Genomic DNA, 27,047 nt, shown 5'->3' with positions numbered 1-27,047 from the left:
TGACTCTTTTTGACAGATAAAATTTGATCAACGAGTACTAATCAAATATATTCGACACAAAAAACGACAAGCAAATATTCAGTTATTGGATGCCTAAAATATTTTTTCGGTCTGTTCGTCAAATCTGTCGGTACATGGTTAGGTTACCCTAAATATTTGTTGTTCGATGTTTAACATTGTTTGTCACAGTTGATATCAAAGAGTGGCAAACAAAATAACGTTTGTACAAAATTTAAACCAAACTTTATCTGTCAAATATTTGACCACCGGATAAACAGTGTACGGTCACCTTTAGTAATCTGTTCGACTGTCAAATAATTTGTGCAACGCCTGGCAGCACTGTGGCCCGGCATTGCTCGCAATTACAATTCTCCACCAATGGATCTAATAAAATGAATATGCTCTACTCGCGTCGCGTGATAAGCAGCAGCAGCAGCAGCAGCATAGAGTCGCAAAATTTAATAACCATTCACGCCGAACGAGTACGTGAATACCATTCGGAATGCGACTCGGAATAGTAAAGCACGGCATTTGCTCTTCCGCGCATTAGTCCGTTGGAGAATATTGCATACACATTCTTCGTTTGCTGCATGTTTACGACCATCCACTGGCAGAGAGAGTTACACACGTTGGTCTATTTATTCCGTCTGCTGCAGTGATATGGCCGTCGTATTATTTTGCTCTGCTATTTCCCACCCGTAATCAAATTAGACTATATTTGCATTGACTATAGTTAGCACACATTCTCATGCACACATAAACATAGGAGCTTGAACGCTTGTCCTGATTTCCGCATGGATACAATTACACTCCTGTTGGGTGTTCGGATGAGGCTTTGCAGAGTTCAATTACATTACCGCTTGCCGCAATAAAGCGACGAGTCATCTCATTAGCCGACGATGAATTAAATGCTAGTCTATAAATTATTAATCTCGTTTTTCTGTTCTATTTGATAAGCTCTTACGCTGGGTAATCTAAACGAGGGGCGGATAAAGTGCATAACACAAAAAATGGTAAAGGGATCAGGATATCGTAAATTTCTTATCATTTCGTATGTGCACAAACACTAGGCGTGCTTGATAGTCGCCGTGGGGAACAAACTCTGTTGATTCAAGCGAATGATTATTTTCTCTTTTTACTAGATGTGGTTCTTGACAGCCGAATATTCCAATGAATATTGTTGATAGGAAAACAAATTCACTCAAGAAGTAATGCACTTTACCGAGTTTCGTTGAAAATTGAATTAAAATTCTAAATTCGAGAGAATTCGCATTCTATTCATATAGCTTTTGCTCATCTTCGCTCAACTGTCTGTCGTGTTTGCACTGATATGGAGAGTGCTTTTGTGAATCAAAATTACTTGGCAATTATTGTCTGTCCAATGGCAGTTACTGAACAAACTGAACGAATATTTGCTGTAAGATAGTTTTTAGCTAAACTGGAATAATAAATACTAAATAAACTACCAAGCAAAACCAACCAAACAACGGATATCCAAACGCTACCATATCGCTCTAAAATATTCACAGTTTGGCATCAATCTGGAAATGATGCTAATGAAAATCCCGATTGATTAACGCCCAGTCGTTCAAACCGCAATTCATTGATTCCGCCCAGTAGTAAGTGTCTGCTGTCGACATATGGTGGAAAATCCATGGTATTGAACTTGTCTCTACAAAACGAATCTGGCTATCGCTGTCGACGACAGCTTTCAGTTATCATTTTCTATTCCACTGGATATTGATATCGGCATGAACATATTCAGCCATCTGAACGTTGTGAACAACTACATGTGTTCGGCAAAATCGTTTACCGTGGGCTATAAACGCATAAATGACCTCTGGCAGATTCGCAACTGATTGTTTTGAGAGCTTTCGCAGTGACAACTCAGATTATTCCATTCAGCTTGATCGAATGGACTTCCGTGTCACCCATTTTGAGTGTGTTTTTATGTTTGGTGGCCAATGACATTTCTATTCCATTTCGTTTATTTATTAATTTATTCATTTACGAGAGAAAAAAATGTAGACCACATCTATATCTATATATATATATATATATATATATATATATATATATATATATATATATATATATATATATATATATATATATATATATATATATATATATATATATATATATATATATATATATATATATATATATATATATATATATATATATATATGTATATATATATATATATATATATATATATATGTCTGATTCTTATGGACTCGGAAACTACTGACCCAAGCGACATGAAAATTGGTATGTAGGGGTTTTTGGGGCCGGGGAAGGTTTTCGTGACAGTTTGAGACCCCTCCACCCTCTCTTAAGGGGGGCCGCCATACAAATGAACTTTTTTTTGCATTACTCGCAAATGAAACCAAATTAGGCATATGGAGGTTTAAGGGTGCAATAAATAATTCTATGGTGGTTAAACACTCCACCCCCTCTCTAAGGGGGGGCTGCTATACAAATGAAACACATATTTCTGCATTACTCGGGAATTAATAAAGCAAATGGAACCAAATTTGGCATATGGAGGATTTAGGGTGCAATAAATGTTTTTACGGTAGTGAGACACTCCACCCCCCTCTCACGCAAATGAAACACAAATTTCTGCATTACTCGAGAATTAATGGAACAAATGAAATGAAATTTGACATGTGGAGGTTTTGGGGTGTAATAAATGAATGGTGGTTAGATGCTCCTGCCCCCTCTCTTAAGGAGAAGAGGGGGGCTGGTTCTACCATACAAATGAAACACAAATTTCTGCATTACCCGAGAATTAATGGAACAAATAAAACCAAATTTGGCATGTAACGTAACGGAGAAGCATGTTATTTGCAAGTGGTTGAAAAATCTTGAACCAGAATTGTGTCTGAAAATAATCTGATATTATAATTTCGAGTTTTGGTAGAAGTACTAGGAATTTTAATGTAAAAGGTAATTTTGAAGGGTAGATTAGAAGATCAATCAATGAATAATTCTGCGATTGGACCCTTGAACAGCGCTTAGTAAGAAAACGTGGATGTGATAACGAAAAATTAATTTCGGGCGGGACGAAGTTTGCCGGGTCAGCTAGTACTTATATATTAATGTTACAATGTTTTCTTGGGTTAAATATTATTCCTACGGTACATGTTTCTTTTTAGCCGCTTTTATTCATTCAATTATTTCGAAGTGCTGCGTTGCTTGCATAATTTGTTCTGGATGTTTTTGTTAGAAACAAATTGTGTGTTCTTAGTTGACGCCCAGGTACATATAAATTGCAAATTTAGGTCATTAACAAAAGAAAATATTGCACATTTTCGGTGTTCTTTCAGAGGTATGGAGCATGCAGCGTGCTTCATATCAGGGAAGTCGAAATGTGGAACATCTGAAACTGAATTATCGGTTTTCAGAAACATGCGACGACCATCAGTAGAAAATCAAACTTCAAACTCATATTTCATTAAACAACCCCGTATTCCTATTTCTACAGAGTGCAGATGCACTGGACGTGAGAACAAAGATTGCTTTTGCGAATCGACCAATCAGAACCCGGGATTTTCGTTTGGAAAACGCTTGAGAGTTTTCAATTGTTTGATAATTAGTTTCATAAAATATATTATTTTATTCATTGTATTGAATTGTTATGGAGTGCCCTGATCGATTGACGTAAAAATCACGTAAATCCATCAGGACATGATTGAGCAATAATTATGATTACAAAAGGAAGCTTGTATCTCAACCCCATCCCCAACCCCATCATCAATGTTATAAATTGTTATGTAGTGCCGAAATCGATTGACGCAAAAATTTCATAAATCCATCATGAAATGACTGAGCCATAAGTGTTTGGAATTGGACAATTTTCACGGTCGATTTTCTTTTTCAATTTGTACCCCCAATATGTTCCAAAAAAACGTAATCCTATGTCAAAAGCACCATAAGGATGAACATATTGTGTTCTGGCCGGATCTAGATTCGTGTCTTCACGCAAAGGGCAATCCCCCTAACGTACCCCAGACGCGGCCAATTGAGTAGCATTGGGTCATACTGTACCGAAATGGTTGGGAAGCCACCACAGCTCAACATTTCAAATCCCAAATCATCAGATGTGCAAAAAAGGAAACCTCAAGGTGGTCCACACCATTATGGGGAGGATTCCGGAAATCTTGAGGAAGATTGAAGATGAAGGGCCACTATCTGTCTAATCCTTTCACACTCGAACACACATTACATAGATTTGTGAAAATGCAATAAAGAATTAGATTCGAAAAAAAAACTTTCACCAAACGTGTTTTCTTTTAGTCTCGCTAATTACGACTCACCCGTTATGCATAATCACTACTCTCTGTTTAAAAAAATCGAAACTCGCAATTCAGATGCCTGGTTGAAATAAGAAGTATGGCAAAGTTTGAGGGAAATCAATGAACTATTTAGTAACAATAACAGTCCAAAAACACAATCTCACTCAAAACTTTATTTCAATAATAAAAACATTTATATCCTGAAATACCCCCCTTTCAATATTTTTCTATATACAGCCATTCCATGCCAAACCAATATAGTTGTTCTCAGATTTTCGTCAAAAGTGGTAATTTTGTTCTTTATCGCAATAAATTAGATCCGTTTTTTTTATTTTTTTTATTAGGATGCCCATTTCCATTTTATGGCACTCAGAAAAAATCATTTTTTTACACTTTTTCCCAAAAATGACCATTTTTTAAAATTCATACATACTTCAGTTATGATTTTTTGCAAAAAGTTATTTTCGGATAAAAGGGGAAAAATGATTTTTCGGACCGACGGTCAACTTTGAAAAATCATATCCTGAAAACGAAAAAAAACCATCTCTGATATTGAGATATGTTATGTAAAACATCAGCTTTCAAGAAAAAATCTCGGGGGTCTCCGTAGCCACATTGGTTGCGCGTTCGCTTAGTAAGCGATCGATCGTGAGTTCAAAACTCAGGGCCTCATTGACCATCTTTGTGTTGTTACAGAATAGCTACGTCCACGCAACAATCATCAGCGATGGAGATCGATCCACGGTCGAAATAAGATCGATTCATCCATACAACTGCTCTACTCTGCTAGACACATCGGGCTACTGTTCTATAAATAACTCAACAATGATCAATCAACTGTCTCCGCTGTCCAGTGGTCCAACTGGATAATGGAAGAACAGAAAGAATAACTCTTACGCCTAAATGGCTACTATGTGAATGTACCATATGTAATGGTATAGAAGGAATACTGGCGAATGGCAACTGTGTAATGTGCTAATAATAGATATGATAACCATGTGACATGTACACGATTAAAATTCGGCTCTGTTACAGCTAAAATGCTAATGAGCCTTAAATAAATAAATGAGATAAAAAAAAAGAAAAAATCTCATGCGCCCTCTAGTCCAAGGTCATGAAACCAATAAAAACGACTACAATCAATAATTACGAAAAAAAACTTTTTTTGCAAGTTCAATATTTTAAAAAAGGCTCATTGGCTTCAATTTAATATGTCGATCATCTAAATCGGTTCAGTTGAACCGATGAATTTTTGAAAAAAAAAAATTTGGAAAAAAATGGAAAAAATGATTTTTCGGAGCTCCCTAAAACAAAAATGGGCACCCTAATACAAAATTAAAAAATACGTGTCTAATGTTTTGCGATTGAGAACAAAATTACCTCTTTCGACGATAATCTGAAAACCACTATATCGATTTGGCATGGATTGGCTGTATATGTTTTTATTGGAAAACTGTTTCAATTCAACAAAGTTTGACATATAGTGGTGCACTATTTTAGTTTCAAGCATACAGACCGTTCCTCTAAGCTTCGAAGTCGCTAATATGGCTGATCTGTTTTGATCGATTAACTTTATTGATTTTCGTTTTTGATATCCACGGTCTTGCAGACAGGTTTAGCGCTATTTTTTATGTGATTTTCGCGTTCTTTTTTCAACGAGAAAATAAATTACTATGATTAATATGATACCACAGTTTTATTAGGTTTATATTACTTAACAAACAAACAAAAATTGGTGTCAATTGGACTATTCCCTGAATAGCCCCAACCGGTTTGTTGAACCCTTGCAGCCAAACCTTGTAAACTGATGGGAGTTCTACAAGTTTTTCTAGTAGATCGATTTCAACCAATGTTTTTTTACGTAATATTGGATATATTTCCTGTCATCATACGTAGGATTTTTTCAAAATATAGATTTTTGACAAAATGGCGACATTTTTTGTAAAAAATTGCGTTTTTGCCTCAAAAATCGAGACAAAAACATTCACCAAAATTTTATTATTCAAAATATCAAAAAATTCCTACGTACGATGTTTCGTCAATATCGGATGGACCGTTCCGGAGGTAGAACTCCCACCAGTTTACAAAACATAGTTTGAAAAAAAAACGCGTTTTAAATTTTGGATCCGCGTTTCTTACGCAAAGACTTAGGTCAACTAATTGGCTTATAACTATGGAACAGACATGGATCGGACAAACCTGGGACAAAAACTACAGTAGGGTAGACATTCTAGAAAACATTTTAGGCCAGAATATTTTTTTTTAAGTTTCCATAATGTACTACCACCTTAATCCATACAGAACGCAAGAGCCATCCCGTCCAGGGCTACAGAGGGTAGTTCTCAGCATATCTAATTCCATTTAGGTATCTTTTATCGTGATATGCACCATCCAACGACTAACCACCATCCTTCTGTCATCATCAATCGATCGTATCACCGGTGGAGTGAACAAACAATACCCAACAATCAGATTGGACGGTCCTTTTCAGGGCCACCAAATTATTATCAAAGAGTTTAATAATACAAGTTTTCAAACATATCCAAAATCAATATGCATCAAACAGCTTAACATCTTATTTCAAATATGCAGCCCTGTCACGGACGCAACCCTCCTGTAATTTTATTATGTAATTTTTATAAATTCCGAATATTTTTGGACTAGGACAATATATTTCAAAAGATTGCTTCAACCTTCGTTTGTAAAAAATAATTGGAAACTCAATTATGTTGGTTATTCTCAATAACTTCTAAAGCAACTGCCAATCTTTAGCTAGTTCCGTTGAGTAAAACGTTTGAAGACATCGTGCATGATGAGATTTTGATCGATTGTGCGATTCTTGTACCAGACCATCGAAGCATAACGTCACATTTTCTAACCATTACAGAACCGACCACTAGGGCCGCCTCTAAAAAATGAACCCTGATTCCGAATTCTGAGTGATTTAGACCTTCAACTGGTTTAGTTTTGATATTGATTAGATCGTATAGAATTTCATTGTGTCAAATTTTTCCATGTTCACAATTGCACCAGAAGTGTCAACAAACAATCTCAGCAACACTGAGCATTTTCATCCATGCTTGTCAGGTCGGGTACTTCTAGGACGACCCGCAGTTGTAAGGCCCTATCAAATTGAGTCGTTCGAATAATTGATATGCGTTCAATTAGTGTCAATAAAATCCATCCAACTTTACCCTGATTTTAAATAGCATGTACAGAATCAATTACAACGTGTATCCCAACTCATCCGACGAGAAGAGCACGTTCGCATCGGGTCCGATCGTAATTCACGTCCCCACTTTCCCACTTTCTCCAACCAGAGATGATGGATGCACACACAAACACACCCTTCTAGTGCAGCGATTTGATAGCGGAGCAAGTGCATCCCACTCGAGTTTGGCGCCATTGTTGGAGTAAGTACTCGTGTTAGCTTAACCTAGAAATTGCAATCGGAGAGAAAGGAAAACTCACCGCATGAACATCGCCAACAATTCATTGCCATTCCGATACGCTAAATTACTTGCTATACATAACTCGAGAGCGTCACTCGTCAAGCCAATCTCTGTCGAGCTGGTTGAGTTGTTGTTATTTGTATTTGTTGGTTCAGGTTACCAACCGCAGAGAAAATGCAGCAGCACACACAATGGCTTCCCTCGACACATTCTTTCACGACCGGGAAAATCACAGTGGGACACAAATGGAAAGGAAAATTTAACGGAAAGCGAATTGCAGCGAAAAACAAAAGTGTGGAGATAGTTTTGATTATATACGCCACTTTTCCTCACGAGAGCTTCCAACAGCGAATTGAAAGTTGTTGAAATGTGGTGTGGTATTGTTTTTGCATAACAAAGGTAGGATTTCAGTTTATTCTGTCATCGCTTCAGAAGACCCTTTTTTATTATCCTCACTCAAACTCATTCTTGTTCTCCGTTGATATTGAATCAATTAAAAGTTCGCTCCGCTCTGTTCCTCGATGTTCCCGAGAGAAAAATGAAACTTCGAAATATTAAAACACTGATTTACATATATAAAGTCCAGCGTATGCAAATACGAGAGTCACAAGTCTGTTTTATTGTTTTCCTTCCCATTTTCCACCCACCAACCCGTGTACATCTCTAAAGCACCCGGGAGGCCATAAGTGCTTGTCCGAAAACAAAAACAAAAAACATTAATGCCGCTTCTCAGCAAGGTGTCGCCGTCACAATCTGGTGATTGATTGCGATGCGATTTGTTCACCCGAGCGCGGTCATTCATTTCGTTTGTTCTCGAATAGATGAATTTTTAACGACATTATGATAACCAGGGGCAGGGGAAAGCATCTATATTCCCCTCCCAATCGCCCACTAACAAACCACCAAACCGTGGCAATACATTTTCCGCCGATGCTGCTCTGCATGCATTTAACCGAGGATTGACTCGCCGAAGAGTAATTGATTTGCGCGCCTGGTCATTGTGTAATAGTAATAATGAAATTGGCGTTATACGGTACGAATTAATCTGCGTACCGAATTGATTACGGGTAGGTAAATAAGATATTTTAGCAGATTGTTTGTTTGTTCCGGCTGCACAAAGTGTTGAGTGTTTTGTTTTCATTATACATTTCTATGAATAGCCCCAGTCGATTTGTGTGCTGCTTCATGATGCTGCCTTATGCAATACCGTTTTCATTATTAGATTTCACTGTATCTATAGAAGCAGCATCCTTTGTTGTGATGAGGCTCCGGAACGGTAGCATAATGCTATAGGTATAAATCATCTCTTGTTGGTTGAACGCGCCGGAATTATTATCTTGAACAGGGACCTATTAATAAAAAGTGCGCTATCATCTTTTCCCGGAACAGAGTTGGGTTATGTTTTTGCACCCCCGTCGCTGGCAGATGGCACCAAATTAGCCTTCTGAAGTTCGGGAAAGGCCTTCGGGATTAACGCGTCCATTAAAGTGTCTATCAGCGGCAATTCGCTACAAGCTAATAACTATATAAGCCGCCTGGTTCGGCATGATTATCCACAGTTCTGCTCGGTAGACGCAGAGATAAACAAATTAGCTGTCAACATCATTATCAGTCGGTCCGGCGCTGAGATAAGACCGACACCACTGCTTCACCAGCCAGCAGGAGTTTTTCGTAGCTTTTCATATCTATTTATGAGATATTATACGAAAGCCACCATACATTGCATAACCAAAATCCCCACTTCTCGGAATGAAGGCGTTTCATTCTTCTAATGACTGTAATCAGATATTTCCCTTTTATGACACCAGTGTGCCGAACAAACTTTCTTTTTTGGTTAGTCCTGGTGAGTCGCAAAAATATATATGTTCTTCAGAGAAATCAGAAATATCTGTTGGGGGTCTGCTTGTTCGTTCGGATTCCGAAAAGTTATTCATTATTATTATTATTTACGTTAATGTTTGGAAAATTTCCGTGAGAAGTTAGAAATCGATCCGTTGAGAGTCGACCGCAAATTTTGTTCTCGTTACTGTGCAAACGATAATAAAATATAATTAATGGGTATCGTGTAAACTTGGGCAGTGGTTGACATTCTCTTTGTCAAAATTCAATCAAACTTAATTGGCTTGAAGATATTAGTCGAAACATCGTTTCGAAAATAAATTAACAAAATTAGTTTGAGCGATCTTCTGAAAAAATGCAAAACTTTTTTCACTTTTATTATGTCGATAGCTCAAAAAAATACCACTTTTGCAATAATATTTGTCCTATAAAAATCTATATATATATAAATGGATTTCTGTCTGTCCGTCTGTTTGTCTGATTCTTATGGACTACTGAACTGATCGACATGAAAAATGGTATGTAGGGGTTTTTGGGACCGGGGAAGATTTTCATGATAGTTTGAGACCCCTCTCCCCTCTCCAAGGGGGGTTGACATTCTGCCATACAAATAAAACACAAATTTCTGCATTACTCGGTGGTTAGATACAATGCAATAAATGTGTTTACGGTGGTTATATACTCCCCCCCTCGCTTAGGGGGGGGGGAGAGTTTGCTGCCATACAAATGAAACACAAATTTCTGCATTACTCGAGAATTAATCAAGCAATTGAAACCTAATTAGGCATATTGTGGTTTCAGGGTGCAATAAATGTTTCTATGATGGTCAGACTCTCCACCCCTCTCTCTAAGGGGGGACTGCCATACAAATGAAACACAAATTTCTGCATTACTCGAGAATTAATCAAGCAAATGGAACCAAATTTGCCATGTGGAGGTTTTAGGGTGCAATAAATGATTCTATGATGGTAAGATACTCCTCCCCCTCTCCCCCTAAGAGAGGCTGCCATGAAAATGAAACACAAATTTCTGCATAAATCGAGAATTAATCAAGCAAATGAAAGCAAATTCGGCATGTGGAGGTTTTAGATTACAATAAATGTTTTTACGATGGTTAGACACTCCACCCCTCTCTAAGGGGGAGCTGCCATACAAATGAAAGACGAATTTCTGCATAATACGAAAACTGATCAAGCAAATGAAGCCAAATTTATCATGCGAATGTTTTAGGGGACACGAAACGTTTCCATGATGAATACACTCCTCCCCTCTCTCTTTCTAACAACATGTGTTTCATATCCACGTTGGAATTAAAGAGAAATTTTTTACGAGTGTATAAAATTGAAATGTAATACAAATGATTTGAATACTATTTTGATAAATAATTGAAAACCTAATTACAATATATACTGTATCCGCATTTACGCATAATTCATTGCCCAATGCACAATGGTCCAGAGAAACGATTTTAAGTAGAAATTTGCATTTAGAGCTCGACATACAGTGACTCAAACTCGCTCAAGCTCACTGAATTTCTACGTATACCGTTTGGCAAAACGTTGATAACAAATTTCCGCGATAACCTCTATAACGTCGATTGAACAATATGCGTTCAACTTGCATGTCAAAATCAAAACTGAGTATCCGAAGATCATAAAATCAAGCCAATTTACGGTTCGAGTCGTACGTACACTTGGGAGATGCAATAACTTCTGAGGGAAATGTAAATACATTTATCGTTTAGCAATTCTTCACATAATTTGGAAGTCCACGATAAATTGATGAAATGAATAAGGCATCATGCCATACGTCAGACTTGCAACGAAGAACGTAATCTATCACAATGTTTGAATTGACCTAAATTGGGATTTGTTCGCAATTGAGTTTGGAAATTGTTTCATCCAATCGTTGGTTTAAACAATAATTCAATCAATACACTCAAATGATTATTAGGCCAATGGTAGCGCTACGTCAACTTTGCGGTTATATCTTCGGTATAACCCACCCGTAGTTTTTTTTGCTTCAGAATGCATTCTCAGAATATGCACAAAGCAAACATAGTGCAGAGCTTGCTCCGACGAGGAGAAGCAAAGCAGAAGAGAAATATTAACTAGGCGAGTATAAAAGAAATTTCGTCTCCAATTTAATGCTAGTCACACTTGAACCAACCCACCCACAGAGGTTTTGTTCGAGGGGGAATATGAAAGCGAAACCGCTTATGAAAGTCGAAAGTGTGTTGTGAATGAAATATTCACACCGACTTTTTGTTTTCTTAAATTCGGCGGAGGCTCAATGAAAAGATGTACCGCGTTGGGTTTCTTTCCGTTAGGTGGAGAGTGTTTGTGTATTATTGAACCACACGTATGCATTGTTACGCATAAATGTAAAAGGAAGAAAATGGTGATGGTGGAACAAATATAGTTTCGCCTGTGGCTGCAGTGAGTGTCGAAAAGAAAAAAAAAATGCATGCTGAGTGCCCTACGTGCATTGACAATAAGGACCAGGGCTTGGCTATTTCTTATTCCGTTCTTCACTCAGAGTCATTTTCGATTGGTTGTATTCTCTACGCATACTGAAACATCGATTCTTCCAATTAATTCTTCTCTGTTGCCGTTTTCTTTGAATTTGAAAAGCAATTGAAAATTCCATTCGATTTTATTTCACCAAACTGGATTGCCCGGACCGTTTTTCCCAAAAGAATGAAATTGAAAGAGGCCCATGAGGACATATTATTCACATAACCGGCACCGGCTACTAATAACTCCTTCATATCACCTGAAGCTAATACTAGTTCGTTTGGCGAGGTTGCTTGGTTTTATGAAGATTGGAGGAGAGGAACCAAACTGTGATGTATTTTTTTTGAGGAACAGTTAAAAAGAGACGGACCATAACAATGTATCGAAAGAAACAGAAGAAGACATGAGTCAGCATTGCACGCTTCCTACGATGGCACGGCTTACCTCACGGAGATTTCGTTGCAGCAGAAGAAACAGTCATCGGGTTGATAATGACTATTATATCAGTCTACATCAACATCTAATAGTTGAGGAGGGACACTAAGTTAGTGTCCTAAAACTATCGAATACAAGTATTGGCAATCCAATGTACAGAGTCGCATTCATACATAGTTTTAGTTTTGATTTGGTTTCTGCAAATAAGTAGCCGTCGGCAATTTCCGTATAAATATAAAACGGAAATAAGGTTTGAGCATCGGCACAGATTTTCACCAAATTCAACAAGCTTTAACATGCATGCTTTAACATTCTTCCCATGTCTAGGACGGTTCATATCAAGATGATTTGAATACATTAGGGATTATGGCAATGTTATACAAGCAACCAGAGGCATCGACGGTTTCATGGGGCTTTCATAACGCCACAATAATGTTCGGCAAGAAAACAAGAAAACATGGAAAATGTGTATGTAAAATCCTCCGATAAACTGAAGATGATTTTTTGTATTCGCTTGCGTCTGCTGCTATTAGGTAACAAAGCAATTTGATCGGAAAAGATTACAGATTTAACGATATTGGCAGATAATAAAATAACTTCGCAGCATTTATAAGCGGATGCTGCTGGCGGATGCTTCCATTTCGTGCCACCAATCGACTCCAGCGAATTGAGAAGCAACTTCTGCAACAAGACGGGAAACATAACCAATGTCAATGGTTGCGCGGATATGCTCTGCCGCCTGCCGCTGCATAATAAGAAGACGAAAGCTGACACGCGTAAATATTCACTAGCGTTTGCGAAAATGAGGTTCTACTCTGCCGCTCGGCGCCGATCGGAAGCGGTTCCAATGGTGGCAATTGACTTTCAAATTTAATTTGCTATCATCACCATCATTCCTCGACACTGCCACAGAGCTTTTCCGGCCATGCCCCAATATCAACATCCCATCACCATGACGCAAAACAAACCCGCTAACCATTGTTGACATGTATGGTTTGAAGAAGGCACCTCCCGCCATCGGAGACAACACCATTGCACCAACTGGGTGGATGAATGGGCGCTTTTCGAAAGCTCTGCAATCAGGATCGATAATACGTTTGTGTTAAAAAGGATTAGCCATTGGCTGCTCTCGGACCGCTCCGAACGATAGTTTGCGGTTTGTCCTGGAGGGTCGGCCCGTTCCCCCTACACTTGATCAGATTGGAGGATTATCCGGAGCGAAATTGGCTGTTGGTTTGTTCTGTGGGCTGAAGAGCGAATTTGATTTGTTTGTTCATCGAAAAGGGATTAGTGGTTACGAGAACATGTACAAAACAAATCTTCCGAATGGGCCATATTATGCTGCCCGAAGACATTGACAAGGGTCGCTGAACATATATTTGTGTGGCAAAAGAAAACAAAGAAATATTATGCTCTTTTTTCCGTTCGACCAATATTTGGTATTTGACATTGTGGGTATATTTGCTTTGCAAATCGACACACATCGAACAATAGCTAGCTGGGTGAGGGTCATCTTTCAATGGTTTATTGTAAATGTATCTCTTTTAGTTGAGATTGCTTTGCTTCGTTGATATTGTTCCTCGAACAACGTAGAGAAAAATATGTAAAGCACGACCCAATAATCATTTTTTAAACGCAGTTTGAGAAAAGAGAAATGGGAATCAATCAAAATAAGAGCTCTTACTTTGCCTCATCAATGTATAACCAGAAAAGTGTCTGCACGCAAAAACAATGTTTGCATTTCTTTTGACTGGAAAGTGAAAATTTTGCAACATTTTTTTTCAAAACCACGAGTCTGTTCGTTTGGAACTATAAACATTCCAATTTGTGCCCTTTATCACCCGCCGAACATTTTTATTGCATTTCGTTGCGAACTGATGACTTTTTAATGATCTCAAATATAGATGTTCACTAACCGTGTAAGGAAGCATGTGGGGTGGAGCGCTTCAGGAGATTAATCCAATCCGCGCTGGAATGTGCTGCTACCGTGTTTATGGGTAAGCTGTATCAATGTTTACGAGTTTACGAAAAGGTCCTCTGGGTCCCATTGCAACTGGGAAGCAGCGAAAAATTCGCGATCAGGAAAATGACGATGTCGAGAAGTGTCGTGTCGATGATTTACAGATTTATTTTGTTCTTATCTCAACAGCAGTCTTAATGGAATCGACAATGAATTACTATAATGCAGGTTTGGAATCGTTTTATAAAACTTACGGAGTGTTATATAGTTATATTCAATTATTGCAACATTATTCGAAAAAACTGCGAAAATAAACAAACTATCAAATCTGTCCGAGAATTTTCATGTCAGTTGATTCTGGGTGCTGTTTTGAGCATTTGTGTGTGTGAAACATTTTTGTATGTACTGTTCATAGGCTTCCAGGAACTCTTCGCGCGGAATGTTATTAAAACTTCGACTCAACTGTCGCAATGATTTTTACTTTTATACGTAAACGTTACATTTTAGATTACATTTCTTGTAAATAATTTAATATTTCGTAAAATATCGATCAATTCACATTTATGCCTGTTTGAAGTTGTCACTTAAAAATATGTTGCTGGTTTTTTGTTTCAACAATTTAAAATTCTATACAGTACAGTTTTTTTCTGGCGAAAATGCTAGCCAGGCTACTGTAATTGCATACAGTGTTTATGGTCCCGATACCTTAACGGAAGATTGCGTCCTAATTCGGATTCGTCGGTTTCGTGAAGGTACTTTTGATGTTGAAGACGTACATCGCACGAGTTAACCTGTCGTCAAAATTGTAAATGATATTATTTTAGTCTCATCAATTTTCTAGAATCTAGGGCCTAGATTAATGAAAGAAGGGTTGTCATAATTGATAATTGCTACTTGCCTAATTATTTTTTAGCATTTGGTACATTATTATTCATCATTTTAACTATATAAAAAAAAGTTTTACGATTCGATTATATACAGTGAAAACAAATTGGAAACCGCCCTATACTTTGCATTTAGTGGGATCGATAAGAACACTGTACTAAAAGCTGCAAAAGTCGAATGAAACAGTAACTACCGAAGCTTCCAAACGTCAATTGAGGGCTGTCCACATACAACGTGGAAAAGAAAAGCCCGATTTTATATTGCCCCCTCCATGGAAAAGCGTGGGCATTGACTCTACCCCCTCCTCTTGTTGTCCACATATATATTTTTCTATATTTTTCTTTGATAATAACTGTAACAAATAATAACAAATAATTGCATCTATTTTTCATTTAAGTTTTTTTTCTATTAATACATACACACCATACATAATAATACATATCAAACATCGCTTATACACTTCGAACAGTTTACTATGGAGCAATTTCACGCCATAATAACTAGCTACTGCAAACAACTCCAAGGGTGAACTAGATGTAATGTTACAGCGTCGATTTTCGTGCCGTCTAGTGGAAAGCGCTTATGTACTTTTGCATCGCACGTACACATTGTTGTTCATTTTGACGTAGGAATACGTCTTCCTGAAACTTGTTGAAGGTACAAAGTTCAAAAGAAAAAATCGTTAGCCTCACGAAAATTGTCACTCTCTACTCAGTCGATTCTTGATGGTTGTATGAGGTTTTTGCACCAATCATCAATATATATATATAATATATATATATATATATATATATATATATATATATATATATATATATATATATATATATATATATATATATATATATATATATTGTTGTCAAAAAAAATCCTGCGGTATTTCCGCGAGGTGTCGTTGTAAGCGCGTAGTTCTAGTTGTATTCATTGTATCGAGTCATACTTGTTTGAAAGGTATTTTTGCGCGCTATAATATAGTCCTTGACAGTGTTTTGTTTGGTTAAGTCTTTCGTGAGTTATAGTGTCGCAAATATGGAGCAAAATAAAGAGAAAATTCGACATATTTTACAGTACTACTATGACAAAGGCAAAAATGCAAAATGCAAATTTGTGCAGTTTATGGACCCATATGGATTTATATATATATTTATGTATATATATATATATATATATATATATATATATATATATATATATATATATATATATATATTTTTTTTTTTTTTTAATAGTTAGTTTGTTCAAATAGCGTTGAAATGGGACAAATTTCTGTTATTCATTTCTTATGGAAACGCACCCTAATATTGACCGTTTTGGGAACTCATCCGTTACAGAGTCCCCCACTTTTTATAGTTTTGGCCTCTACACATCTTAAATTCGTGTTAGCATAATAACTCGTAATGTTTGCATCAACAATACATTCGACGAAAAATTAGAGGAACAGAGTGCGAAGTCAAATTTTTTGGGTGATTTTTGAAATGCTATAACATTGTGAAAAATCAGCACATGATGATGAGCTGTACTTCGTTTCAAAGCTGAACTTTGAATATTCAACGAACATATTTTAATATTGGTGTGTTGATGTAGTGGACAACAGTAACTAGCAGAAAGTAGAAAGCGATTTAATTCTGTTTTTTCGAATATTTTGAGGACTGACACCATTTTTTGCCATCTAAGTCAATAGCAAATCCAATTAACTTTATCGACCAGCTTTCATTTGATTCCTATAACTTTTCTATAGGACCTTTCGATACAGAGATATTTTTGTTTGAATGAAAAATTTCCCCTTCGATGAGGAATAATTCTATAAACAATTATCGCACCGCAAATCTGAAGGCAGTTTTGAAAACCTCAGCTTTTGCTCTCAGAAACGTTGTCCTGAAAGCATTTTCCGATATTTGATTTCATTGGAAAGTTACAGCCAAAAGTATGAGATCACCTCAAGGGATATACTACATAAGCTGAAAAGCCCCGGGATTTTCGAACAGATGGCGCTACTAAAAAATGAACAAGATTAATTTCGAGAGGTTCATCTGTCACTAGCTTATGTGTGAAGTTTCATGACATTTCTTTTTGTTCACAAACTACAGTTGTTTATGTGTCACTGCCAGAGCATTCCTATAGAAAATGGAAAAATCGTATTTTGATCAAACATTGTTTTTTGCTGGGAAAAACTCCTGAACAATCAATGCAGTGGTTGGCGAAATGTTATTCCATTTCTGCTCCTCCGAGAACAACAGTTTATCGGTAGTTTAGTGAATTTAAAATGGGTCGTAAAAGCACCGCAGATGCACCTCGCTCTGGAAGACCAAAAGAGACTACGAATCCAGAACTCGTAAAACAAGTGCATCGACTCGTTTTGAACGATCGTAAAGTGAAGTTACATGTGTTAGCTGAGACCGTAGGCATTTCAAAAGAACGAGTAGGATACATTTTGCACGATATTTTGGACATGAAAAAGCTATCCGCGCGATGGGTGCCGCGTTTGCTGACCGTCGACCAAAAACAGCGGCGCGTTGATGAATCAACAGCCGGTTTGTCGTTGTCGAAGCGTAATCGAGTGGACTTCTTTCGACGTTTTGTGACAAAGGATGAAACGTGGATCCATTACCACACTCCTGCAGAGGCGACGCGTGACCAACTGAGCTACCTGTTCAATTTCATTTACAACATTAAAACAACAGTATTGCCATGACAGATTTTAACATTTTTATTTCTCAACATTTATCTATACAGTAAAACCAGTTTTTGTGCGGTTTTTTATGCGAATTTTTTTGTGCGATTTTTTGGTGCGACTTTTTTTGTGCGGTATTTGGAAGAAAATGAGGTAATCGGTCATTTTTTTCTATCTTTGATATGTATTTTATCGCTCTACATAGAGACTGTGTCAGTTAATCCCCATTCTCATGTTTTGTTTTGTTTCTTTTAAGGTGTTAGTAGGAGCTTATTGACAGGAGCAAAGAGTTGATTTTAAGATTTGCGCAAGTGAGTAGGCCGCTTATGAAAAGGAAAAAAGGAAATCGAATGTTGATCACGAATTGAATCATTAGGATTTGGGTTATTTTCTTAAGGAATTTTTCTATGCGGCCCCTATCCACCACATAACAAAAAGTTTTTTTTTCAAATTATTTAGCGAATACTATATTTTGTGCGGTCCCCATCACCCGCACAAAAACAGGTTTGCCTGTATAATAAAAGAATCCTACGGTCAACTATGAGCGCAAACTTATCAATGAATTCCTCATAAAATAAAGACATCTGCCTTATGTCATAAAGATAATCTTTTTCCACAGTTATCATCATAATTCCGAATAACCGTTTGTGGTCAGATATCGACCGCAAATAATTCTTGATCCGTCGAACAACAAAAAAACTTCTTTCAACGGATGCCGTTATTAGGCAATGTCAGTATCATTCTGGCCAGTCGTTTCGGAGAAGGCTTGATGCAGGTTTTGTCCAACGATAATCGGAATAATGACTATAATTTAAAAAGAACCATCGGCTTATTACAAAGCTTCGCTTCATCGAATTTCGAGTGGTATGAAATAAGCATTTACAAATTCCCAGTAGGTAATGCGACATCGAAGTCGGCAATTTTTTCGTGATTCAACAAAGCGACGAATTTGTATTCATCTGGTTCCTTAAACCGCTCCGTCATTTCGTCAATAATTTTGTCTATAATCGATTAATAAAAACGATGACAATTGATGACGTTACTGTCGTACATAGTTTCGCCAGATACATCAATTGCATCTTCGAGCGCACTATAAGAATGATGATCTGCTCTATAGAAGCAAGGTAAGCCTTGACGATACGCACTAATTCTTTTTCTTTGCAAAATTTGATAAAGAACATCCGTATGCGCAAAAATATTCGCAAAAAGTTTTAGCAAGAACACAGTGTTACAGTGTTGAACTCAAGCATGAATGCGTGAGGACCTCTGGATGTAGTAAAAGTTTCAGCATCAAAGACACTGTCGCCAAGGTAAATCTTAATCTCTCAATCACATTCATTGATAGGTGCATAATTCAAATCTGTTTTTGCAAACATTTGGTATTTTGGTCTCCATAAATTGCTTCAATGTCCCGCTGCGTTTTGACGACTGCGAGAAAAATGCCGCAAGAGATTTTTGTGCACGAGTGAAGCAAAACCAAGTTCAACACGTGTGTACGACAGTGAATATATCCAGTGAATAACCGTTGTTTCACCAATGTTTGCACACCAGATTTATCTCCGGACATTACAGTAGTGCCATCATAGCTCTGAGCCACAATTTTGTCAGCATTGAGACCAAAGTACGCAGCTATTTCATCCACATGTCCGGCCAATGCAGCGGAGGTTTTGAAACGTAAGCAGACATACGTGTACTATATGTACCGGGTTCAAGTTATCGAATGAACAAAATCGATAAAAATGCTTGAATTTAAACCACACATCAACGAAGAATACCACCACATCCACAGGATCACGAATGAATTTGTTCTTTTTTTTGCATCATGCTCGCTTGGGGTGTTTGGTGCTATGTACTCTCGCTGTCTCGGGCCCTCTCTCAAATTTTAATGACGTCAGGAATAGAAAGAAAAACAAAAGGGAAACGATGACAGCTACGAACAAACACTGAAGAATGGTGGTGTGTATTTTCCATCGTTTGCATCGGTTTGTTCAGCAGAAATATTAAACCGAAAACGTCATTTTTACGCAAGGCGGCGCATTAGTAGTAGTGATCGTTTCATACGTAGTTAACTGTATTTGCCCTGTGTTTGGATGACGGCGGGTTCAGATGAATGGTTTGAACCCGGCAGTCATTACTGCTTATTTCGTAGCGTTGAGGCTGTGTTGCGCACGGATTCGGGTGTATTCAAATGTAATTATCAGATTATATCCTTCATGGTGGGTTTGAGTTCCACCAAAATAGAAAATATAATAAGGATATTCGGGATAACATGGAAATTACAAAAAAAAATTACCTTCGATAATTCCTCATCCATGTTACTAATGTGAAATAATATACATTTTATTCCGAGATTGTCTACCTGTCCTATGAACAGTTTGAACAGGCGGACGAGACGCCTCTGCGACTCTTGAGTCCAATAAGCAGTCTACAAAGTGATACTGAGGCATATTTCGAAGACTTAGACGTTTCGTACTACAGAAAGGGAATCGAAATGTTGGAAACTCGCAATACCAAGTGTATTGCCCTCGAAGGCAAGACGTTGAGGAATAAATACAACTTCGCCCAAAAACGATTGTTTTCATTAAAAAATCCTGGGACTTTTCATCACATGTAGTTGTATTGCTGTACAAATTTTTAAACGCACTCAGATTGAAGGGATATGCGCTAATTTAACTCACTTATCCTCAATCCCCACCCAAACCACAATTTCTTACATTTCGTGTTCACTAAATTGTAACATATTTTAGATTTTCATTGAATCATGAAGTTAAATACACACAAGTACACACATAGTGTGAGTATATGTTAAGATTGAAATTTTTTGCAGCCACCGCCGACAGGTCCTGTCACATCCAATTAAGTGAAATTTTCGGCTTTCGAGGGATTTAATTTATTCCAACACCTTCACACATACCCGCATAGCGCGGTCTTTCGCTTATGCTCTCTGGCCGAACCAATATGCTCCCATCATTCAATCCCGCGTTGGCTGCCCGCGCGTACGCGGTCAGAATCAATTAACTCCTAATCGCATCAGGGAAGCCTAAGCTTCGGCGTGAATAATTGATTCCACCGGGGGCCTCGCGGCGACCCCCTCCTTCAATCAGCTTCCTATGCCAAAGTATCAGCACTGATCGGATTTGTGTTTTCTGTCTGCTTTCAGGTCACCACCGAACTTGAGAAAAGCTGGCAGCAATAAGAGCAATAATAACACCATCGGTACGAGCAACGTTAGGGTCGAAACCATTGGCCTAGTGAAGGGGATTTCACAGAAATCTCCCAACAACAGCACGAGCTCTAGCGGCAGTAGTAGCAGCATCAGTGGAAGCCTAAGCAGTAACAGTATTAGCAATCAGATTGCTAACAATGTGGAAGCAACGTATGCCAGTGTGATTAAGAAGCCCAAAAATCTTCAACAGAACGGTAGTAATGCCATTGTGGGGGAGTTTAACGCGGCCGATCTGCGTAATTCTTTGGATCGGAAATTAAATGGTCTTTTGTACAGTAACGGAGTCAATACTGGATACCACGTTCAACAGCAGCAGCAGCATAACTATGGCGGGACAACAGCGATTGTGGGCGCCACCCTAAAGGAGAACTCTCGGTTCTCTGGACCAGTGCATCATATCGGCAGTAACGATAGTCTGCTGCTCGACAGCAGTAGCGTTAGCAGTGTTAGTAGCAACAGCAATCATAATTTGTTGATTAATCCGATCAACAACGCCAGCAGCAATAATAGCTCTCCCATCACTGGAATCTCGTCGAATGGTGCGTTGGTACCTCCGCCATATCGTGACCCACCTCCACCCAGAAACTCACCGCTTTCCCACAAACTGGATAACCTCAACAATAACAATCCGAACGCCAGCATCAGCAGCAACGGCAGCGGAAACAGTCAAACTCTCAACAACCTCAACATCAATAGGAAACTCGAGAAGGATAGTATCAATATGAATCTGGCGCTGGCCGCGGCGGCGGGACATAGCAGCGGTGGAAGCATTGGAAGCGGGAGTAGCGCCAGCAATGCCAACGAGTTGCTTCTTCTGAGCGAAATGAACCTGAACGATGGCCCGCATCAGAACAATACGACACAGTACAGGGATCTAATACAGCTTATCAAGTATCAGCGGGAGAAAATCAATACCCAACAGGCCGATCTATCGAAGGTGGGTGGATAGAGATAGGTTTTTACTCTTTTGTTCGTGTGCATGTTCACCCTTGTGCTCTCTGATGCTGTGCCGAGCATCTGTTCGAACTTTATTTTTATCTATACCGACGCCCCCTATGATTTCCGCCCGGCGAATGATATCAATACTCCCACTCGCTTGATGGTCAATGGGCAAGAAAATTGACTAATTTCACGAGCAATAGTTAAGATCATCATGAACCGATGGACAGCCGGAACCTTTAAAAGCTATGTTATCTCGAAGTTGCTTCAATGTTTTCGCTTCTCACAGCAAGCCTAATTAATTTTATCTTCTCTACCCCGCATGCAACCAATGTGACTTACCGGCAAGCTGTAAAGCTCCCTGCTCGAACACGGAGCACGGCCGTGTGATTCGTGCGTTTCATCTCTAATGTGAAAGAAGCTTCACAATGACAGGAAGCTATGAATAACAAGATTAGTCACACGCGCTTTTAGTCTGCAAAATGTTTTTTTTTTTCTTTCTTTCATCTCCGGTCCTCGAGTGGTGTTAAGTTATCATGTTTGGCGCGTCTTCTGGAGCACAACGAAAGCGATCACCGGTGGACACGCACCTCCCACTCGGTCTAGAGTGAAGGCAAGCTTTACGCCATTCTTCTTTGGGTCAGTCTTCCCCCATTGCGAGACTTTTGCTTTTCTATATACATTCAAAAGGAAGATTAAAGATCCTTCCCGAATGTGACGGAATTTATTCTCACTTCTAAAAGGGGGGGTGTATGTTTTATTCTTTTCGCTTTTTCATATTGACGCCCGGCTCTCTGTTAAAACTGCTGTCAACGACATCGGAGTCCTTATCGCTGGTGGGTGGGTTGGTGGATGGGAGGCTTCGTGCTTCAATGAGCGGAAAACAACAAGGAGGTAAATTCGTTTGGAAAACAAAGATACTTATACACCTCGTCGTGTGAAAACCTTGTCGTACGCGTGCTTGTGACGGTTCGAATCGATTCCGCTAAGACTTGTTCGTCTTGTTTATTCGTTAGATTGATAGCTTTGAAGGGAAAATTGAGTATGCTCTACCGGTTCCTTTCACGATTTGACGGCGGAAACTGCTCCAATATATACGATCCGTGCCCTAAAATGGCAGAGCTAGCGTAAAGGATTATTGCACAATGTTTGTGGATCTTGGAAAGGGCGACATTTATAGAGCAAGAGCGCCCTAAGCCTTCTCACTATACCAAGTGTTCGCACAGTGTGTCGCGCTGCGTGGTGTGTGTGGAGTGGATTTTTGAATAGGTTTGAGGCTTTTGTTGAAACGGGTGTATTCATTTGAGTGTAATGCTAAAGATTTAATGCGTTGTATTCAACGCCATTCACATTATTATTTTCATATAAAAATATATAAACATATTCACAATCTTTTTTCAATTGAATCCGTGAAATCAAAACGTTCTTTGAACGCCCTTCTATTAGTTTATGGTGTTGTTTGGGTAAGGTTAGTAAATAATGATAAAAAAGTCCAACTAAAAGATGAAGCCAACGTTTCTCATGATGTTTCCATTCATACTGTTGATTAACGCTTGATTCATTTAGAATCAGGAATCACAAAACCAGCTGTATCTCGGGATTGGTTAAGGGTACAAAAAATGTTTTTATATTGTGGAGGACGGAAGCGACGGGAAGCGATAAGACGGATTTTACTGCAATAAAAATAACTTTATTTCCTCGAACGGTTTACAGCGTGTTTTTTTTCTCTCTTCGCAAGAGCCAACTGACTCTACACTCTCACTGTGACGTTTTTTCTCTACACTGGGGTGCATCACAAATTACGCCCCATAATATAAAAATACAGATAAATTATTGTGCATGGAAAATATATTTCTTTACAGTTTGAATTTTCGTACCTTTCTTCGAATACCATCCGACGCGAATCCTTTCAGACAATCCTTGTAAAAAATGTTGTCCTTATGAAACTGATCAATCATTGCATTGTAAATGCTTTCAAGGTCAGCAGCACCAAGTGATACTGCGGCGTAAAAGTCGTCATGTATCTCAATGATGCTTTGTTCAAATGTAAGAAAATTCACAAACGGAAAAAATCTCTACCAATCTGTACTTTTTGACGAAAATCTGTACTCTGTACCGTACAGAATCTGTACCAAAAATAACGAAAAAATATGTACCATTCCGGATAAATCTGTACGTGTGACAACACTGTTTACAGGTACCGATACCGATATAGCGCCCTTGGTACCGAAACCATGTGAACTATAGGAAACAAATACAATCAATAATTTCAAAAGCAAAATCCTTTTTTTGCGAGCATAACATTTTCCAAAAAAGACTAGTTTGACTTTGATTTTAAATATCGATCATATGAATCGGTCCAGTAGTTTTAAAGTTATGATTTTTTTCAATGCATTTTTGCTGTTCGGAATTTGAGACAAAAGTGATTAAACATATGAATATGTATTTGTAAATCAATTTTATTGTAATCAAATGAAAAAGAAGGCTCTATTGTATCCAAAAATCAAATTAATTTCGCGAAAGAGTACCATTTTGTACCATTTTGTACCAATGAGACCCTGTTTAATGGCCATCAAAGCTCAAGTGTTCGGAATATGAGACAAAACGGTAATTTATGACAAGTCGCACAGTGGACATCGAGGATTTGCTAATAATTGCTTCTAACTGGAGAAAAAACAGGGGGTGTCGGTTTTACCCTGATTTTAAGGGGTGATTTAAGGGTTTCCAAAAATAAAACTTGTCTGTCTTTCTCTTCTTGGATGGCACTAACGTTCCCAGTGGAACTTTTGCCTTCTCAACATAGTATTACTTGTGTCATTTTTATTAGTAGAACTAAATTGTTTTTTCTATGCCGAATAACACGCCTTGAATGTATTCTGGAGTGGCAAGCTCTAGAATACGCGTGGGCACAGTGCAAGTCGGAAGAAATTTCTTTGACGAAAAATCGCCCGGCCCGAACGGGAATCGAAACCGAACCCCCGGCATGATAATGTGGGACGCTAACCACTCGGCCACGGGAGCACTAAGATGTCTTTCTAACAATAGTAAATATAGTCCGATTGAGCTGAAATTTTACATAGAATATTTTTTCGCGAGAATCAACATTCTGCAGGAAGTCCCGTTCGAAAATTCGAGATGACCATTTTCATTAGTATAGTGTCGATCAGTGCTGAAAATATTCACGTTCACGACATTCAAATTCAGCGAATTGCTGCCTTTCTTGTATTGATAACCTACTGCTCAAGCGAGAGTATATAAATATGAAACAACACTGTCAATGAACCCCAGTGGAATGAACATCAACATCAGCTTGCCATGAAGTTCATTTTTCATTTGCACCTTCCTTTTCGTCATGGTATTCGTAAGGTCGAAAAAGAAGATCATTGCGTGTTAGTGAAAATCAAAGCATAAAATTCAACGTCACCAATTGAGAGTAAAATCGATTAATGGTAAAGGATGGCAATCCATCACACAAAATTCTTGTTTTTGCCGAGTTCAGCAATAGAATGTATAGAATAACTCTTGCTACGTTTTATGAATCTACTCACGATTACCCGGAAATGACATACACCACCATTTATATGTGCAATGGGTGACACTTTTTCAAAAAAAAATCACTGCAAGCGATGAAGATCAACTTAACGTTCGTGATAATCACCTGAAATTATTGACAGTAATGGAAGTGCCTGAGTGCAGGCTTTCCGAAATTCGTTCATGCTGTTTTCCATCAATATACCAGACAAAGCTCATGCGTCCCGACTCTTGTGTTATACTCATTATGACAGATATGGTGTTGAGTTTCAACAGAAGAGAATTCATCCGATAGTGGGAAAAATCTAATTCCTTCATTCGTGAATAAATTTTGATAATTTGTGGCACTGGTGACGATTTTGGTGGTATTTATGTATCGCCACCAAAATCGTCAAATTAATAATAACTATGGCAATCAACGACAATGAAGATAAGATTATGCTTAAAAATTTGATTACATTCATGATACATATAATTCTGGGGAAAACCTAAGATGCAGGAATCTTTTTTTACGGAAAACGCAGATTATTGTAACCCTGATCGTACGATGAGTCGGAATGGGGTGCAAAACATATGCTAAATTTATCTAACTACATTATTTTCAACAGTTAATGCAAAGAGGAATTGAGGTTCTAACACAAATAGAACAAAAATGCGTAATTAGTTCAACAATTATTAACCGAATTATTCCTTTCAGTACGACTCGGAGATCCAGTATCTGGAGGGCAAGGGTCGTGAGCAGCAAGAGCAGCTGGAAACGATCACTCAGGAGATCAACAAAACCGACCAGGTCTTTCGGCAGGGTAGCGAGCAACTCCAAACGCTGCAGTACGTCGAGGAGGAAGGTGAGCTGGTGCGGCAGCAGGAGAAAACTCTCAAATCCGAGATCACTCTGCTCCGCTCGAAGCTAGCCAACTGTGAGACGGAACTGCTGCAGTGCAAGAACAAAATCCGCCTGCTGATGGACGAAATCCAGGTCGAGCAGCGCAAGTATTGCCGACAGTATGACTCTAATCGTGCACAATTAGAACGTCATCTAATGTCTGAAGTTGACAGGATTCAACTGGAGATCGATCTGGCGATCCAGAGTGCCGACCACACCAACAAGACGACCGAGAAGCTGAAAGGCGAAGTGGCGAGCATCGAGAGCAACATCGCAGAGAAGAAGAAACAGGTCGAAAAGTTGGTGCACGAAATGAAGGAAGCGAATCTACAGAGCCTGGCAGTTGCACCTGCGGACGAAGTACGACATCTTTTAGAAGGTAACTTATACTCTTGTTCTTGTTCTG

The 27,047-nt window shown here is 38.4% G+C and overlaps 1 protein-coding gene across 6 annotated transcripts in view; it reads left to right on the top strand.

Moving 5' to 3' along the window:
• LOC129780312 (ras association domain-containing protein 8) overlaps positions 1-27,047 on the top strand; it is a 145,575-nt gene that overhangs the window by 106,476 nt on the left and 12,052 nt on the right. For 4 of the 6 annotated variants that reach the window (XM_055788424.1, XM_055788422.1, XM_055788420.1 and 1 more), the window contains exons 4-5: positions 21,223-22,225; positions 26,456-27,020. In XM_055788424.1, the coding sequence (XP_055644399.1) occupies positions 21,223-22,225; positions 26,456-27,020 (1,568 nt within the window). Of the gene's footprint in view, positions 1-21,222; positions 22,226-26,455; positions 27,021-27,047 lie in introns of those variants that run through there. The other 2 variants (XM_055788425.1, XM_055788426.1) reach the window with 2 other exon arrangements.

The sequence above is a fragment of the Toxorhynchites rutilus genome, chromosome 3 (assembly GCF_029784135.1).
Source record: "Toxorhynchites rutilus septentrionalis strain SRP chromosome 3, ASM2978413v1, whole genome shotgun sequence".
NCBI classification, from domain to species: domain Eukaryota; kingdom Metazoa; phylum Arthropoda; class Insecta; order Diptera; family Culicidae; genus Toxorhynchites; species Toxorhynchites rutilus.
Note: the sequence above shows the minus strand (reverse complement) of the source record. Positions and strands in the feature narration are given on the sequence as shown.